Source organism: Erinaceus europaeus, chromosome 12 (assembly GCF_950295315.1).
Source record: "Erinaceus europaeus chromosome 12, mEriEur2.1, whole genome shotgun sequence".
In the NCBI taxonomy this organism is placed as follows: domain Eukaryota; kingdom Metazoa; phylum Chordata; class Mammalia; order Eulipotyphla; family Erinaceidae; genus Erinaceus; species Erinaceus europaeus.
Genome location: NC_080173.1, coordinates 81815477 through 81834124, shown reverse-complemented (window position 1 = coordinate 81834124; position 18648 = coordinate 81815477). Strand labels below are relative to the sequence as shown.

The window sequence follows — 18648 nt, the reverse complement described above, 5'->3', positions numbered from 1 at the left end:
CCCAAAATTCTATGAAATTGATCAGCTGAGCTGGTACTGGAAAAATAAGGTTGAGTGGAGTGGCCTGGGAGGTGTAGTAACAATAGAATCCTGGACTTGCAAGTATGAGGTGCTGAGAAAATTAATCTTAAAAACAAATAACGGGGTAGTCTGGGAGGTAGTGCAGTGGATAAAGCACTGGGGTCCCGAGTTCAATCCCCAGCAGCACATGTACCAGAATGATGTCTGATTCATTTTCTCCTCCTGTCTTTCTCATAAATAAGTAAAAGAAAAACCAAAACAGAACAAATAACAGGCAGGAGCAGTGGTTCACCATTGAAATAAACATGGTCTATCTAGGTTCTAACCCCAACATCCACTTGAGCAGTGCTATGGCAATGGAGGAAGCCTGAGCTGGGTTTCTTGGTTTCTAGGCACTGTCGGGGATGTCCCCCACTACCTGCTGGCACAGATTGGCTTCAGTGCCCAATTCCTGGATAAGGTATGTAGGTGACAAGCACCAGGTAGGCTCGTCATAGGGGAGGGATCCCAGGCACCACCAGGACGCGCAGGACTCTGCCCTGCTATGCTTCAGAAGGAGTCTTATAGTACAGGAAAAGAGACAGGAAATAAAAGAAAAAGATGAAGAAAAACACTTCAGTTTCCTCCTCCAGATTTGACCTTTGAATATACAGGAGAATGATTGGTTTTCCTTTTCTTTTTTTCTCAAATCTTCTTTTTTAAATATTTATTTATTTCCTATTGTTGCCTTGGTTGTTTTATTGTTGTAGCTATTACTGTTGTTGTTGTTAGATAGGACAGAGAGAAATGGAGAGAGGAGGGGAAGATAGAGAGGGGGAGAGAAAGATAAACACCTGCAGCCCTGCTTCACCGCCTGTGAAGTGACTCCCCTGCAGGTGGAGAGCCGGGGCCTCGAACTGGGATCCTTACGCCGGTCCTTGCGCTCTGCGCCACGTGCGCTTAACCCGCTGCGCTACTGCTCGACTCCCTCTAATAAATCTTTTTTAACCTTTTATTTATTTATTATTGGACAGAAACAGAGAGAAATTGAAAAGGGAGGGAGAGATAGAGAGGAAAAGAGACAGAGACACCTGCATCCCTGCTTTACCACTTGTGAAGCTTTCCCCCTGCAGGTGGGGACCAGGAGCTTTAACCCAGGTCCTTACACACTGTAATGTGAGCACTTAACCAGGTGTACTACCACCTGGCCCCTTGATTTTTTTTTTCTAAGATGATTTTGTTCTGTGCACTCTAGGATGGTGGCAAAGAGAGCATAGTGATTATGCAAAAAGACTCTCATGCCTGAGGCTCTGAGATCCCGAATTCAGTCCCTAGGATTGACATAAGCCAGAGCTGAGTAGTGCTCTGATTAAAAAAATAAACAAAAAGGGCGCCAGGTGGGCATCATGCAGAGGACATGAGTGCTCCCTTCAGCTGTGCTTTGTGGCATGTTTACATCTGAGCCCAGGCTGTCTTTCTGCCCTGAGGGTGGCTGGTACTGAAGAGATCTGCTCTGTCAGACCTAGGAACAAGAAGGTAGGGTTCCAGTCTTTGCTGGTATTTCTGGCTGGACTGGTGTGAGGGTACTAAACTCTCCCCTGCCCCCAGCAAGGTCGACCAGGCAGGTGGGCAGACCCATGGTGGGGCTGACGGGCTGGGTCCTTCCAGCTCAGGTGGCCTCTGGCCCTGCTCTGCTGCAGGGACAGGCGCTACTCGGTGGCGTTGGTGCCTTCGACTGGTCAGGGGGCGTGCTGCTCTACGACTTTCACAGCTGCCGGGGCCGGTTCCTGAACCAGACCATGAAGGAGGCCCACACCGCGCCTTACAGCTACCTGGGTGAGGGGGCAGGCCGGGATGCGGGGTGCGTGTTAAGACTGCACTAGGCTTCCTCTAGAGCGTCTGCTCAGTCACATGGACTCTGAAGATGGGATCCCCATGGCTGAGAAGGGGAGAACCCGGGTGGAAACAGGGCTGGTTCATAGCAGAAGTGCCAGGTGACCCCACACAGCCCTTAGGGAGGTGGGTGGGACACTGCGACTTGTAATAGTGGTTGGTGTGTGACCCTTCACTGCTTGGTTCTCCTAGACTTGAGTATGTGTGTGTGCATGAGAGTGTTTTGAGTAAAGCTGCACATCTGATAATATGAGGTGAGACACTTACGTGTCGGTGCTGATGGTAGGTGAGTGGGAGCACGGGCTGGTGAAGATTCAAGAAAGAGGTGAGACAGCACACACACACACACACACACACACACACACACACCTCTGAAGACTTGGTTGCGAGGGTGGATGTGCAAAGCTGTAGCCCAGTGGGAACTCCCATTCATTCAACCCCCTTCCCCAGGATATGCTGTGGCTGTGATCCACAAGGTTGATGGCTTCTCCTATGTGGCTGGGGCCCCACGGCACAATCAGCAGCAGGGGGCTGTGTTTGCCCTCCAGAAGGATAGTGGGGACAACTTCATGCCAGCGCTGAAGGGAGAGCAGGTACCTGCCAGGGAAGGACCCCGTCCTCTATTATTGTGTAGGGGGGTGGGGCCTGGAGGTCCCTTGTGGGGCATGAGCCTAGCTTGGGCAGAACTCCTTGTATCTGACTGCCAGCTGGCTCCTCCATGTGGAGCTGGAACGGCTCAGTCTCCTCGATTCCTCTGGTGAAAATCAATCCAGAGGGACCGCATTTGGAGGACCAGGAAGAGCAGGAGCAGGGAGGGGACCTTGTTCAGGCGCAGCAGTGGGAGGAGAGGCCCTCCGAGTTGCTCTCTGTGAGCTGAGTTCCTCCTGGGCTGCAGATGGGGTCCTATTTTGGCTCTGTGCTGTGTGCTGTGGACATCAACATGAATGGCAAGACGGACTTCCTGCTGGTGGCGGCTCCATTTTACCACTTTCATGGAGAGGAAGGCAAAGTCTACGTGTATCGGCTGAACAAGCAGGTGGGAGCCTCCTTCTCAAGCTAGTGGAGGCTGTGGCTACCTGGCCTGGAACAGGGGGGACAGGACTGGAGGGTCTAACCTCACACAGCACAGGAAGGCAATGCTAGAAAGGGGGGTGGGCTGGGAAGGTGGTGACTGATGGGGATGTTGCTCCCCTCCCTATCACTTTTTAATCTTTTTCTTTATTTATTAATAAGAAAGACGGGAGAGAGAGAAAGAACTAGACATCACGCTGGTACATGTGTTACTTGTTGCCAGAGGTTGAACTCAAGACCTTATGCTGGAGAGTCCAATGCCTTATCTACTGCACCACCCCCCGGGCCACCCGTCCCTATTATCTCATTGTACTGTTCCCACTTGTCATCCTGACAACACCCCACATAGCTGAGCAGACAAGAGAGCACTTTCTGTGCTGGTTCCTCCCTGTAACCAAGGAAGGTAGCTGTCACTTCCATGTTGCAGATGGGGGAACTGAGGCTCAGGGATGTTGAGACATGTTCAAGTTCACTTGAAAGGTGGTAGCAGAGCCAAGGCTAGAATGTAGGCCTCCCAATAGCCTGTCCAGGTCCCCCTAACTGAGAAGAGAGAAAGTCAACTTCTGAGCCCTGAGCTCTCAATAGAAGGCAGGCAAAGTTGGGGGACTTTGCCCCCTTTGTGACCTTGGGAAGTTCTCTTGCCTACTCTGAGCCTCAGTTTCCCTGGTAGAGAATCAGAATCCACACAACCAGTGTGCATGCCTCCTTGGGCGGGTAGTGAGGAGGGCACGCCACAGTCCTGTGTCTTGAGGGCTGAAGTTGTTCATTTGCTTCACAGAATGGTTCCTTCTCCTTGGCATTTGAACTGAGAGGGCATCCAGGGTTCACCAATGCCCGGTTTGGCTTTGCCATGGCGACTGTGGGAGACATCAATCAGGATAAGCTCACAGATGTAGCCATCGGGGCCCCCTTGGAGGGTCTTAGGGCAGAAGATGGTACCAGCTTTGGCAGCGTGTACATCTATAATGGGCAGCAGGATGGCCTCTCTCCCTACCCCTCACAGGTGATCTACGGGACTCTCTCCTGCCTCTGCTCTGAGGCTCTGACCTTGCCCCAAATGTGATGACCTGAGCACTGAGTCCTAAGTGCTGGGCAGGTCAAAGGGTTGGGTATGTCTTTTGAAGGACAGGAAACACTCAGGCCTGTGGAAGTTTCCAGGGTGGGGTCTCACGCAGATGCTTGGCTGGAGGGGGTGTGGGGAAGAAAGTTATGGCATTACCCATCTGCCCACCTCCTTCCCTGAATGAGTGAGCCTCCTTTGGTATTCCTGACCATGGACCTGCTTCAGCTTCCCCTTCTCTGTCCCTTCTCCAGCTCGTCTCCCAGCCCAACCCAGCCCAACACCTTCAAGCCCCTGCCATCCAGGTCTCCATGGCCAACCTCTCGTGCTCTGCAGCTCTTTTTTTTTTTTTTAATTTTTTAATATTTATTTATTTATTCCCTTTTGTTGCCCTTGTTATTTTATTGTTGTGGTTATTATTGTTGTTGTCATCATTGTTGGATAGGACAGAGAGAAATGGAGAGAGGAGGGGAAGACAGAGAGGGGGTGTGAAAGACAGACACCTGCAGACCTGCTTCACCGCCTGTGAAGCGACTCCCCTGCAGGTGGGGAGCCGGGGTTCGAACGGGGAGCCAGGGCTCGAACCGGGATCCTTACACTGGTCCTTGTGCTTTGCGCCACCTGCGCTTAACCCGCTGTGCTACAGCCTGACTCCCGCTCTGCAGCTTTTATGGGCATTTTCACCCACCTCCAACTCTGATTTCTTTCCTGAGCTTCAGTCCCATATCTAGTGGTTTCCTGTGCTCACCTGGACGCCCCATGCATCTCACTTAAAAATTTTTGTTGTTGTTGTTGTTGTTTATTTATTGATTTGATAGAAGTAGAGAGATATTGGGAGTCGGGCGGTAGCGCAGCAGGTTAAGCGCAGGTGGTGCGAAGCACAAGGACCGGTGTAAGGATCCTGGTTCGAGCCCCCGGCTCCCCACCTGCAGGGGAGTGGCTTCACAGGTGGTGAAGCAGGTCTACAGGTGTCTCTCTTTCCCCCTCTCTGTCTTTCCCTCCTCTCTCCATTTCTCTCTGTCCTATCTAACAAAGATGACATCAATAACAACAACAATAACAACTACAACAACAATAAAAAACAAGAGAAACAAAAGGGAAAATAAATAAATAAATATTAAAAAAGGAAATAGATATCAAGAGGGAGAGAGGGGTGGTAGAGAGGGAGAGAAAAAGAGAGACACCTGCAGCACTGCTTTACTGCTTATTAAGTTTCCCCCCTGAAAGTGGGGACTGGGGGCTTGAACCTGGGTCCCTGAGCATTATAACACATAGCTCTAGCAGGTGTGCCATCACCTGGCCCCACATTTCACCTTTATGCTGCCCAATATCAAGCATCCCCTTCTCCAGACCTGCCACTTCTTAGAGTTCTTTATCCACCTCACTCTCACCCCCATCAGGAACCTGAGACGGTCTTGGTGTAGTGTCAGCCCGCTCATCCCACTGGTTCCACTTCTGTCCCAGCCCATCCCTCCCCTCCGTCTCCATTTCCGCCATCTGAGCCCCAGCTCTCCTTGTCATCACCCCCATAGACATTCCATCCTGCCCAGAGCCTGTTCCCTCCCTATCTTCCACCCTGTGTCTATAGTAGTGGCATTAAAATGTAATTCTGGGAGGGGGCCAAGTGGTGGCACACCTGGTTGTGCACACACATTACAGTGCTCAAGGCCCTGGGTTCTAAGCCCCAGTCTCCACCTGTGCGGGGAAGCTTCATGAGTAGTGAAGCAGTGATGCAGGTGCCTCTCTGTATATATACCTCCCCCTCTCAATTTCTATCTGTCTCTATCCAAAATAAATAAATAAATAAATATTAAAAATATGTAATGCTGTGGGTCAGGGATATGCCTCACATATAGGAGGTCCTGAGTTTATCTCTAGTACCACAAAAATCTATTTTTAATTAAAAAATGTATTTATTTATTCCCTTTTGTTGCCTTTATCATTGTAGTTGTTGTTGTTGTTGTTGGATAAGACAGAGAAAAATGGAGAGAGGAGAGGAAGACAGAGACAGGGAGGGAAAGATAGACACCTGCAGACCAGCGTTGCAGCCTGTGAAGCAACTCCCCTGCAAGTGGGGAGCCGGGGGCTCGAACCGGGGTCCTTATGCCAGTCCTTGTGCTTTGCGCCACGTGCACTTAACCCTCTGGGTTACCACCCGACTCCCCACAAAAATATTTTAAGCACTTATTTTTACTTGTATGTTATGACATATAAATTGTTTACTGTATACTATATACTAAATATTATATTTTAGAAGGAAAGAGAGAGGCGCCAGAGCACTACACCTGGTACAGGTGGTACTAGGGATTGGAGCAGGAGCCTCAGGCATGCAAGTTCTAGCCTTTATCAGTTTAGCTATTTCCCTAGGCAAAAAAATAAATTTAAAATACATAATGTAATTTTGATTAGACATACCCATCCAAGACCCACATTAGGTCTTTTTTTTAATGTTTATTTATTTATTTTACCTTTTGTTGTCCTTGTTTTTTTTTTTTATCATTGTTGTAGTTATTGTTGTTATTGATATCGTCATTGTTGGATAGGACAGAGAGAAATGGAGAAAGCAGGGAAAGACAGAGAGGAGGAGAGAAAGAGAGACACCTGCAGACCTGCTTCACCACCTGTGAAGCGACTCCCCTGCAGGTGGGGAGCTGGGGCTTGAACCGGGATCCTTACGCTGGTCCTTGTGCTTTGTGCCACCTGTGCTTAACCTGCTACGCTACCGCCCCACCCCCTAGGTCTTCTTTTAAAAATATTTATTTGAAATTTAGTTTATTAAATCATATATATATACATACATACACACACATATAAATAAATAAATATTATGGGGGGAGAGGGAGAGAGAGACAATCATATGAGGCAGAGAGGAGAAAGACAAGTCAGAACATCACTCTGGTGTTTTCAGTGGAAGAAATCGAACCAGTTCTGCTCAGGCATGAAATCCTCTTGATCAAATTATCAGTTGAAGTAATTTCCTGGCCATTTATTTATTTATTTTAATGAGAGAGAGAGAGAGAGATAGAGAGAGACACCAAAGCAATGTTCAGCTCTGGTTTGTGCTGGCGCCAGTGATTGACTCTGGGCCATCTGAGGCCTCAGGCATGGAAATTTGGTGCCCAAACCACTGTGCATCTCCCCAGGCCCCACAATGGGTCTTTTTGCAACCAAAGCCCCACCTGTCCCCATTGTGCTGCTCTTCTCCACACTTTCTTTCTTGGCTCTTCCTTATCAAGTCACAGACTCAGTTCAAAGCCTCTTCCCTGGGAAATCTTGCAATTCTCTCTTCCAATTCCCAGATTGCAGGGTTCCTTAAAGTGGGATGGGGGAAGAGCATTAACTAATCTGCTGATCTGAATCAAACAGAAAAGATTCCCCTTGTCCTCTCCTAACATCTTGGCTCTCTTCCCCCACAGAGGATCAGAGCCTCTGCAGTGGCCCCGGGACTACGTTACTTCGGTGTGTCCATGGATGGTGGCTTAGATTTCAGCGGTGACGACCTGGCTGATATTACTGTGGGCACTCTGGGCCGGGCAGCTGTGCTCTGGTAGGGGTCTGTCTTGCATTCTGGTCCCAGGCCCCAGTCTCACTCAGTTTCCCTGACTTACATGACCATGTGGGGTTAAGTGCAGTGGTGAAGGGATCTGGACTACACATCTGGGTTTGACCTCTGCTCTCAGCTGACTGTGTGCCCTTGGCAAATTATTGAAAATTCTAAGTTTGGGAATTCTAATTCCCAAAGAGACTCTCTCACCCCAAGGATCCAAAGTTCTGGGCTCAATTCAGCTTCTCTGCCAAGCTGGGCAGCACTGCTGGGCCCTGTGAGTTTCTTTTTTTTTCTTTCTTTTTTTTAAAATATATTTTATTTTATTTATTTATTCCCTTTTGTTGCCCTTGTTTTATTGTTGTAGTTATTCTTGATGTCGTTGTTGTTGGATAGGACAGAGAGAAATGGAGAGGGGAGGGGAAGACAGAGAGGGGGAGAGAAAGACAGACACCTGCAGACCTGCTTCACCGCCTGTGAAGGGACCTGCCTGCAGGTGGGGAGCCGGGGGCTCGAACCGGGATCCTGACGCCGGTCCTTGAGCTTGGCACCACCTGCGCTTAACCCGCTGCGCTACAGCCTGACTCCCACCCTGTGAGTTTCTAAACAAGTCCTGTTTATAGTCTGTAGGTTCTGAGGCAGTTATCCACCATGTTCTCATCAGGAGAATAATATGGAAGGCTCCCACTATACAGACCCACTGCTAGGCCACTGAGGTGTAGATATTCTCCTAAGTTTCCTGTTCAGTTCTCTGTTTCCAGATGTCAGCACAGGGCCTCCCCACTGCTGCTCCAGCCTCTGAGGGCAGTAGCAATGGAGACTCACAGTTGCATCTACATATGGGAGCATTAATGTTGCCTAACTCAGAGTAATAAGGATTAACTGAGAGAATATATGTGCAGTACTTAGCACAGTACGTGTGATGGCTGTTAGCCTCTGTCTTCCTAGTTTCAGAACTTCTGTAGCTAAGCGAAAGATCGAGTCCATGGCCAGAAATCACCTGTCTCCCTGTGCTTTCCCTGTTAGGTCCAGACTTGACTGCCCACTTAGCATCACACTTGGCTGTTGCTCATAGGCACCATCAATTACCATGTCTGAAAATGGGCCTATTAACCTCACCCACCTCTGCCCCTCCCCAGCCTTGATTCCTCTGTGTCCTCTCTTTGCTACTCCCACTGAGTTTTTGTTGGCTCTACCTCCAAAATGGCTCCCGGTCCAAGATGCTGTTATCTCTCTGGACCTCTACCATAGCATTCTTCCCTGCTTCCACTCCCCACTCTTCACACAGCAGTTTAAAACTCTGTCATAGCTTCCACTTAGAGTAAAAATTGGAATTCCGTAGAATAGCCAACTCTTTCCATGGCCTGCCCTCCACTCGTTGTGTGCCAGTCATATGCCAGACTTTCTGTTCCTCAAACAAGCCAAGTACATCTCTATCATAGGCCCTTTGGGTTCCCCTAGACATTCTCATTACTTTTTTTTTCTTGTTAACAGGACTTAACTTCAGTGTCTCCCTATCAGTAAGTCCATTCCTGGCCACTCTACCAGTCTCAGTTGCCTTATCCTGTTTTATTTTATCTAAATTTTTATTTATTGTTTTTATATATTTTTTAATTAAAAATTTTTATTTATAAAATGGAAATATTGACAAGACTATAGAATAAGAGGGGTACATTTCCACACAACTCCCACCCCCAGAGTTCCATGTCCAATCCCCTCCCCTGATAGCTTCCCAATTCTTTATCCTTCTGGGAGTATGGACCCAGGGTCATTATGAGGTGCAGAAGGTGCAAGGTCTGGCTTCTGTAATTGCTTCTCCGATGAACATGGGCATTGGCAGGTCGATCCATACTCCCAGCCTGTCTCTCTCTTTCCCTAGTGGGGCAGGGATCTGGGGAGGCAGGGCTGGGCTCCAAGACACATGGTGGGTTGCCGAAGGAAGTCAGGTTGGCATCATATTAGCATCTGGAACCTGGTGGCTGAAAAAGAGTTAAGATACAATGCAGAACAAATTGTTGACTAATCATGAACCCAAAGGCAGGAATACTGCAGATGAAGATTTGGGGTCTCTGTTTTGGAAAAAGATAGTAGGTCTGTTTTAGGTATATTCCAGAGAGCCCATGACTTTACTAGTTTTTGCCTTTGCTTGACAGCTAATATACAGGTGGACCCATGTTATTATCTGGGGAGATGGTGTCATAGTTGGAAAAAGGTGTTTTTTAAATTTTTATTTATTGTTAATAGATAGAAATCAAGAGGGGATGGGGAGATAGAGAGATAGACACCTACAGCACTGCTTCACCATTTGTGAAACTTCCCCTTACAAGTGAGACCAGAGGCTTGAACCTGGGTCCTTGCTCATGACAATATATGTGCTCAGCCAGATGTGCCACTGTTCACCACCCTCTCCCCTTTTTTTTTTTTTTCTTTTTTTGCCTCCAGGGTTATTGCAGGGGCTTGGTTCCTACAACATGAATCCACTGCTCCTGGAGGCTACTTTTTCCCCTTTTGTTGCCCTTTTTGTTGTTGTGGTGGTGGTGGTTGTTATTATTGTTGTTATTGCTGTTGTCATTGTTGGATAGGACAGAGAGAAATGGGGGGGAATACAGAAAGGAGGAGAGAAAGATAGACACCAGCAGACATGCTTCACTACTTGTGAAGCAACCCCCTCCCTTTCAGGTGGGGGCCGGGGGCTCAAACCGGTATTCTTATGCGGTCCTTGCGCTTCACGCCATGTGTGCTTAACCCACTGCGCTACCGTCCGACCACCCCCCCCCCCGGTTTTATCTTTATCATAGCATTACCAGTACATAGAGCTTTCCTGTTTCTTCCTCTTTGTTTGTTTGCTTGTCTGATTTCCTATGAGACAAAGACTTGTCTTTCTCCTACCATCTCCTGAAGACTCAGAATAGCACTTGGCATATTAGAGTTACTCAATAAATATTCACTGAATGAATGAGCCGGTTAAGCAATGACCCAGAAGTCCTACAGTCACTTCTCACAGATCCTTTCACTGTCCTGTTCAGCTCAAGACCTGTGGTTCGCCTGAATGTGTCCATGATCTTCACTCCCCGAGCACTACCCCTCGGCTTCAACAGCAGTATCAGTGTGAAGTTGTGCTTTGAAACCAGCTCTGCCACCACAGCTGCCAACTCAGGTGACTGGCAACCAGGTCCACTGGCAGCCAAGCTGACCCACCTAGGACTGTGGTCACACCTTGTCAGCTTCAGATGGGGGCAGGGAAGAGGACTGGGGGTGGGGGGAGGAACATTATGAGGTCCTGGGACTTGAAATGGTCCTTTGTCTCTGAGTTCTGTTGAATGTGTGCGAGCTGCCCCCAGAAAACTCTAGGAGGGATTTCTCTTTGACCGTGTTGGGACTAGAGACATTAAGCTCCTTCCTCAAGGTTGAAGGGTTGAGTTTCAGAAAGAAGACTCAGAAAAAAGGCAGATGTGTCTCTCCTGTGCCTCCGCTATACATGTGGCAGGGCATCCTGCCAAATGCCCTTTCTCTCCCTTCCCCAGTTGCATCTTCTCTTTCTTTCTTTCCTCCTCATTATGGCTCCCTGGCCAAGGCAGAGTTGGAAAACCTGTTGGAGATCTACCCTTTTGTCCTACACCCTTACCTGGCACTGGCTGGGAGACTTGCCAGAAGGCGGGGGGTAGGGGGTAGTTGTGGGTAGGAGGAGGCGACTTTCATAGCCCAGGTACTTTTTGCTGCCAATCCAAGAACTGCCCTTCCAAAAAAATAGTGCCAAGGTTTAACCTGTCAGCAACAGTCCTGGAGCTGCTTCTCTGTTTCTCACGAGTCAGAATGCACTCTCCCAGGTGGGGTGGCTTTACCACAGAAGAAGAACATTATCGAATGGGAAGAAAACAACAGGCTGGTTGGTTTTAGCTGACTAGGCTGCAGGAGTCTAAACACTGGCTACAGATTGGCTGTGTGATGCTGCCCAGGTAGCTCTCTCTCCGATTCCTGGTTTCTGTTCTGAGTGGGAACAGGGAACCTCTGAAGTGCTTCCAACTCTGTTAGCCTCAGGTTTAACTCTGTGACTTTTTTCCTGTTATTCCCCCATTCTCTCTATCTTCTCTCTCTGACTCTCCTCTAAATCCTCCTGCCCCTAGGGAAGGGTGGCTCAGCCCTGGGAGGGGATGGGCTGGGGAGGGTGCAGCTCTGACTTTGGGACCAGGACACTTCTTCTAGTGTTTGCCCTTCTTCCGTAGCCAGTCAACAACGTCAGGTTGAAAGCTGTCAGGAGCTGCTTGTTGCTGGCTTTGAAAGTGACTGGGATCCATGTGGATTCAGTCGGCTAGAAAGGATCGTCAGTTTCCCCAATGAATGGGTACTCACGGGATGCACCACGGGAAGGTCGATCCAATGCATCCCACCAGGACACTGAGAGATCCTAGCTAAATTCCTTGCGGGGGCTGGGGGGGGGGGCAGACGATAGTGCACCTGGTTAAGCGCAGACATCACAGTGCACAGGGACCTCGGTTCAAGCCCCTGGTCCCCACTTAGAGGGAAAAAAAGCTTCACGAGTGGTGAAGCAGGGCTGTAGGTGTCTCTCTGTCTCTCTCCCTCTCTATCTTCCCCTCCCCTCTCAATTTCTCTCTGTCTCTATCCAGTAAATAAATAAATAAAAATAAATAAAAAGTTCTAAAAAAAATGCCAGGAGACCATGAGAAAAGTTTTTTTGAAATGAAGCAACATCTGAGGCATCCAGTCCCAGCAAGTAATTAGGTGGGGTAGGGGAACCTCTGGCTGGCAGAGTCGGGGAGACTCCATCTGGGACTTGCCCATCCCGGCTGCGCCAGGATAGTCTCGGTTTCCTTCTCAGGCTTCAGATACACAGCTCTGAACTTCACAGTGGATGTGGATTTCAAGCAACAGAGGAAAAGACTGCAGTGTTCAGATGAGAGGACTTGCCAAAGCAAATCTAGGGAGTGGCGCAGTGGGCCTCAACTTTGTGCATCCTTCCTGCTCGTTCCCACAGAGGGGGAGGTAAGTGGAGGATTCTAGCTGATTATCCACAGTGCCCTGCACTGTTGAGAGAAGATCTGAGGTTCTGCAATCTGGGAGATGGAGCAGTGGGTGGAGTGTTGGGCTCCTCACAGAGCATGCGCCAAAGTGATGCTGTTCTTTTTCTCTCACATACATACATACATACATACACACATACATACACATACACACACATACATACATACACGCATACATACATATACATACACACATACATACATACATACATAATTTTTTAAAGATCTGAGGTATGTGCAATGAAGGATGCCTACCCATAGCTACAAATTAGGCAATTAAAAAATCATAAAAGACATAAAATAACCACATCTTGGCATGAGAGATGGAATTAGTTATGTCAGAAACTCAAGTCAAATAAACCTACTGAAATTGAACACTATATCTTTGAGCTTCTTAGAAGCTGGAAAAAAAGGGAAATATTCAAACCACTGACAGTTTCTTGGTAATAAATTAGAATAACGTTCTCCTTTCTCCTTGTCATCTAATATTACCTGATAACAACAGTGAAGCTAAGGGTCACTTTTGTGTAATCAATATCAGAAAAAGTGAATCAGAGGGAATAGAAGTATAAAGTGATCATTCATGATTAAGCACTATTCTGTCTCTCTTTCTCTCTTTTGTTTACAAATTAATCCTTTTAAATACTTTTTCAAAGATTTTTTATTTTTATTTTTTAAATATTTATTTACCCTTTTGTTGCCCTTGTTGTTTTATTGTGGTAGTTATTATTGTTATTGATGTTGATGTTGTTGTTGTTGTTGGATAGGACAGAAATGGAGAGAGGAGGGGAAGACAGAGAGAGGGAGGGAAAGATAGACACCTGCAGACCTGCTTCACCGCCTGTGAAGCGACTCCCCTGCAGGTGGGGAGCCGGGGGCTCTAACCCGGATCCTTATGCCAGTCCTTGTGCTTTGCGTCACCTGCACTTAACCCGCTGTGCTACTGCCCGACCCACTTTTCAAAGATGTTATCTATTTATTAAGACAAGACAGAGTAGGAGATAGATAGATGATAGATAGATAGATAGATAGATAGATAGATAGATAGATAGATAGATCACAAACCAAAGCATCACTCTGGCACATGGGACGATGAGATGATGAGAACTGAACACAGGACCTCCCTCTTTTTTTAAAAAAAAAATTGTTTTTAATTATCTTTATTTACTTATTGGATATAGGCCGCCAGAAATTGAGAGGAAGGGGGAGATAGTGTGTGAGAGAGATAGAGAGACACCTGCAGCCCTGCTTCACCATTCGCAAAGCTTTCTCCCTGCAGGTGGGGGCAGGGCACTTGAACCTGGGTCCTTGCTCATTGTAACATGTGAGCCCAACCAGTGCACCACCACCTGGTCCACCCTTCTACTCCTCTTCCTCCTCCTCTTCCCTCTTTTCCTCCCTCCTTCTCCTCCCTCCTCCCCCCTCCTGCTCCTCCCTCCTTCTGTTCCTTCCTCCTTCCTCCTCCTCTTCTCCCTCCTTCTTTTTCCACAGGAGGAGCCACTAGCCCAGCCAGACCTTGTTCTCCTTCTTTTTCCAATTTCTCCTTCCTCTTCCTCTTCTTCTTCTTCTTTTTTAATATTTTATTTCATTTATTGTAATGAGAAAGATACAGAGAGACAGAGACACCAGAACACTGCTCAGTTCTGGCTTATGGTGGGGCTGGGGATTGAACCTGGGACCTCAGAGCCTCAGGCTTGAAAGGCTTTTGCATAACCATTATGCTGTCTCCCCAGCCCCACTTCTTCTTCTAAGATTTTATTTATATATGAGAAAGATAAGAGAGAGAGAAAGGACCAGATATCACTCTGTACATGTGCTACTGGGGATTGAACTCAGGACCTGGTGCTTGAGAGTCCAAATTTTTTTTTAATTTTCCCTTTTGTTGCCTTTGTTTTTCACTGTTGTAGTTATTATTGCTGTTGTTACTGATGTCATCATTGTTAGATAGGACAGAGAGAAATGGAGAGAGGAGACGACAGAGAGGAGGAGAGAAAGATAGACACCTGCAGACCTGCTTCACTGCCTGTGAAGCAACTCCTCTGCAGGTGGGGAGCCAGGAGCTCGAAACAGGATCCTTACGCTGGTCCTTGTGCTTTGTGCCACCTGCGCTTAACCCACTGCGCCCGACTCCCGAGAATCCAATGCTTTATCCACTGTGCCACCTCCCAGACCACCAGGACCTTATTCATTCAAGTTCAGCACCTTATTCACTGTACCACCTTCCTGCCCCCCCTTCCTGAAAGTTATCATCCATAAAACTACTGACAAAGTTACTTAATGATATGAAAAAAAAATTGTCAGGACTTAGAATTTGTAAGGAACTAGAACTTTGGATCTCTAAGGATCTTTTATTCCAATAAATTCATAAATTCTGCAATTGATCATACATCTGTTCCTGTACCTGTTCTGACTGTCAGTTTCATTCAGATAGGATTTCTAGCAAAACTAATGTTTCCTTGAATTAAAGTACAACTACATTTTCCACCTGGAATCATGACCCCTTATTCATGTGTTCAAATCTCCCTCATGACAAAAAGACATAGACAACAACAACAACAACAACAACAACAACAACAACAAAAAGGCAATGAGGGCTGTGGAGATAGCATACAGGTTCTGCAGAAGACTTTCATCCCTGAGGCTCTGAGGTCCCAGGTTCAATCCCAGCACCAACATAAGCCAGAGTTGAGCAGTACTCTATTCTCCTCTCTCTCTCTAAAAATAATAATAATAATAATAATAATAATAAACAAGGGGTTGAGTGGTGGCACACCTGATTGAGCATGTATATTACAATGCACAAGGACCCTGGTTCAAACCCCTGGTCCCCACCTGCAGGGGGAAAGCTTTACAAGTGGTGAAGCAGTGCTGCAGGTGTCTCTCTGTCTCTCTTCCTCTCTTTCTCCCCATTCCTCTCAATTCCTGGCTGTCTCTAGCCAATAAATAAATAAAGATAATAAAAATATCTTAAATAATAATAATAGTAAATAAAATACTAAAGAGAGAGAGAGAGGCCAGGTGGTGGCACACCTGGTTAAGCATACATATTACAATGCACAAGGACCCAGATTCAAGCCCCTGGTCCCCACTTGTAGGGAGAAAGCTTCTTGAGTGATGAAGCAGGGCTGCAGGTGTCTCTCTGTCTCGTTCCCTTTCTCTATCTCCCCCTTATATCTCAATTTCTCTCTGTCTCTATCCAATAATAAATAAATAAAAAGATTTAAAAAAGAAATTAAGGAGGCAGGGATTATGGTTATGCAAATAATAAAAATGGTTATGCAAAGAGAGTGTCATGCCTGAGGCTCCAAAGTCCCAGGTTTAACCCCCTGCACCACTATAAACTAGAGCTGAGCAGTGTTCTGGTAAAAAGGGGAAAAATTTTTAAAAAGAAAATAAGATAAAAAAAGAATGGCAAATGATAGCCTCCTTATTTTCAGTTTTTATCTTTTTAATATGTTCTTCATGTTTCTTTGAGAAAGAGCTCTGTAACCTGTCTTTTGTGTCTCCCATTTGTCCTCTGAACTCCAAGTCAGTTATTTATTTATTTTTCTTTCTTTAATTTTTTATTATCTTTATTTATTTATTGGATAGAGACAGCCAAAAATCGAGAGGGAAGTGGGTGATAGAAAGAGAGAGAGAGAGAGAGACTCCGCAGCCCTGCTTCATCACTCACAAAGCTTTCCCCTTGCAAGTGAGGAGGGGGGAGCTTGAACCCAGGTCCTTGCACACTGTAATGTGTGCAGTGCACTCAACCAGATGCACCTCCACCCAACCCCTTTATTTAAATTTCTTTATTGGAAAATTAATGGTTTATAGTCAACAGTAAAATAAAATACAATCATATGTACATGTGTAGCATTTCTCAGTTTTCCACATCACAATTCAAACCCCACCAGGTCCTCCTCTGACTTCCAGGACTTGCCAAGTCTGACCTGATGGTCAGAATTATTTTATGCATTAGGTTGAAACCATAAGGAGTTAACTCTGAATTCATAGCAGATCAAGGGAAATTCTTCCAATGCTCTTGGCAACTCGGTCAAAGGAAGCTTTTCTTTTCTTTTCTTTTTAAATATTTATTTTAGATAGAAATTGAGAAAAGAGGGGGAAATAGACAGAAAGAGACAGAGAGACACCTGTAGCCGTACTTCAGCATTTGTGAAGCTTTCTCTCTGCAGGTAGGGACCAGAGACTTGAACTTGCTTCCTCGTGCACTTTAATGTGTGTACTTAACCAGGTGCACCACTGCCTGGCCCCAGAAGTTTTTCTTCAACTTGGGTAATTTGGAAGACACTTAAGATTTCTGGCTCATCATTTTTGCCTGCTTGTTATTATGACTGCCTCAATGTTAAGAATATTCTTGCATTTCCTGCCCCTGTATCTAACTCCAATCTTGTATTCCTTGGGGACTCTGCAGCTCTGTGAGGAGGACCGCTTCTCCAACATCAGCATCAATGTCAGCTACCAACTCCAGACTCCTGAGGACTGGAGGGGCCATCTCCACCCTGTCCTGGACTTCTACACAAAGCCCTTCACCACTTTCCAGGTGATTCTGCCCATAGCTATGACCAGACCCTCTGGAGAACTAAATCTCCCCTCTACCTGCCACCACTCCCCCCCACAAACCCCCCCCCCCCGCCACGGAGTTCCCACTCCCCTGACTTCAAAGACTGTTGATGTCAGGACAGTCTTCAAGTTAGCATCTGTGTGCCTCACTGTACAGAGGAAACCAGAGGTACGAGATGGGGCTAAGTTGCCCAGGCTCACAGGTCTCCCATCTATCTCCACAGCTAGTTCCTTTTCATTTACCAATGTTTCTGATTATGGTGTGATGGGGTACAGTATGGGGACTGAACTGGGACTCTCCTGCCTAGTACCCTCAGCATGTCTGCCTACCCAGATCCTGCCTAGGGCCTCAGGTGAATGTCTGGCTCACCTAACCTGCACCTTAAACAGCAGGGAATGCCACAAGAAACCCTTCTCATAGTTAAGGAAAATCAGAAGTGGGGAAGGAGTTTGGAATGATACTCTGGTTCTCTTTTTCCTCCTCCTCTAACAAATAAATAGATGAATCTTTATTTTAAAAAATCTCTTTTTTAAAAAATATATTTGTTTACTTATTATTGAATAGAGACAGAAATTGAGAGCGGAGTGGGAGATAGAAGAGTGAGAGTAAGAGAGACAGCTGCAGTCCTCCTTCACCATTCATGAAGTTTTTCCCCTGCAGGTTGGGACTAGAGGGGATAGGACAGAGAGAAATTGAGAGGGAAGGGGGAGATAGAGAGGGAGAGAGACAGAGAGATACTTGCAGACCTGCTTTACCGCTTGTGAAGCGAACCCCCCCCCCCCCCGCAGTTGGGGAGCTGGGGGCTGGAACCCGGATGCTTGCCCAGGTCAGTGCTCTTCATATGTGCGTTTAACCTGGTGCCACTGCCCGACCCCCAATACATCCTTATTTTTAAAAAACTATGATCTTTATTTATTAGATAGAGACAGCCAGAAATCAAGAGGAGAGCGGGGAGATAGAGAGACAGACACCAGCAGCTGTGCTTCACCACTTGTGAAGCTTTCCCCCTGCAGGTGGGGACTGGGAGTGGAGGAGCTCAAACCCAAGTCCTTGCACATTGTAACATGTGCACTCAACCAGGTGCACCACCACCCAGCCCCTAGATACATCTTTAAAAGCAAACAGACAAGCATTGCTTTTCTAAACTACAGACCCAGCCAGATAGAGCTTCAGGCTCTGACTTCTGAAAACTGGATGACCTTTCTCCAGGAAGAAGTTACTTTTTAGCTCTGAGCTCTCATTTTAGCTCCAGGCTAGTACAGTTCTTGCATGTTAAATTGGGTGGGGAGTATAGCATAATGGTTATGCCTGAGGCTCCAAAGTCCCAGGTTCAATCCCCCCACACCACCATAAACCAGAGATGAGTAATGCTCTGGTTTAAAAAAGAAAAAGACGGGAGTCGGGTGGTGGTAGCACAGCGGATTAAGCGCAAGGGCCTGGCTTAAGGATCCCGGTTCAAGCCCCGAGCTCCCCACCT

General features: G+C 46.9%; 1 protein-coding gene across 1 annotated transcript in view; it reads left to right on the top strand.

Moving 5' to 3' along the window:
• ITGAE (integrin subunit alpha E) overlaps positions 1 to 18648 on the top strand; it is a 120122-nt gene that overhangs the window by 80795 nt on the left and 20679 nt on the right. The window contains exons 12-20 of the mRNA XM_060204169.1: positions 414 to 481; positions 1701 to 1836; positions 2344 to 2486; positions 2789 to 2929; positions 3743 to 3967; positions 7441 to 7571; positions 10595 to 10725; positions 12406 to 12569; positions 17022 to 17150. Coding sequence (XP_060060152.1) covers positions 414 to 481; positions 1701 to 1836; positions 2344 to 2486; positions 2789 to 2929; positions 3743 to 3967; positions 7441 to 7571; positions 10595 to 10725; positions 12406 to 12569; positions 17022 to 17150 — 1268 coding nt within the window. The remainder of the gene's footprint in view (positions 1 to 413; positions 482 to 1700; positions 1837 to 2343; positions 2487 to 2788; positions 2930 to 3742; positions 3968 to 7440; positions 7572 to 10594; positions 10726 to 12405; positions 12570 to 17021; positions 17151 to 18648) is intronic.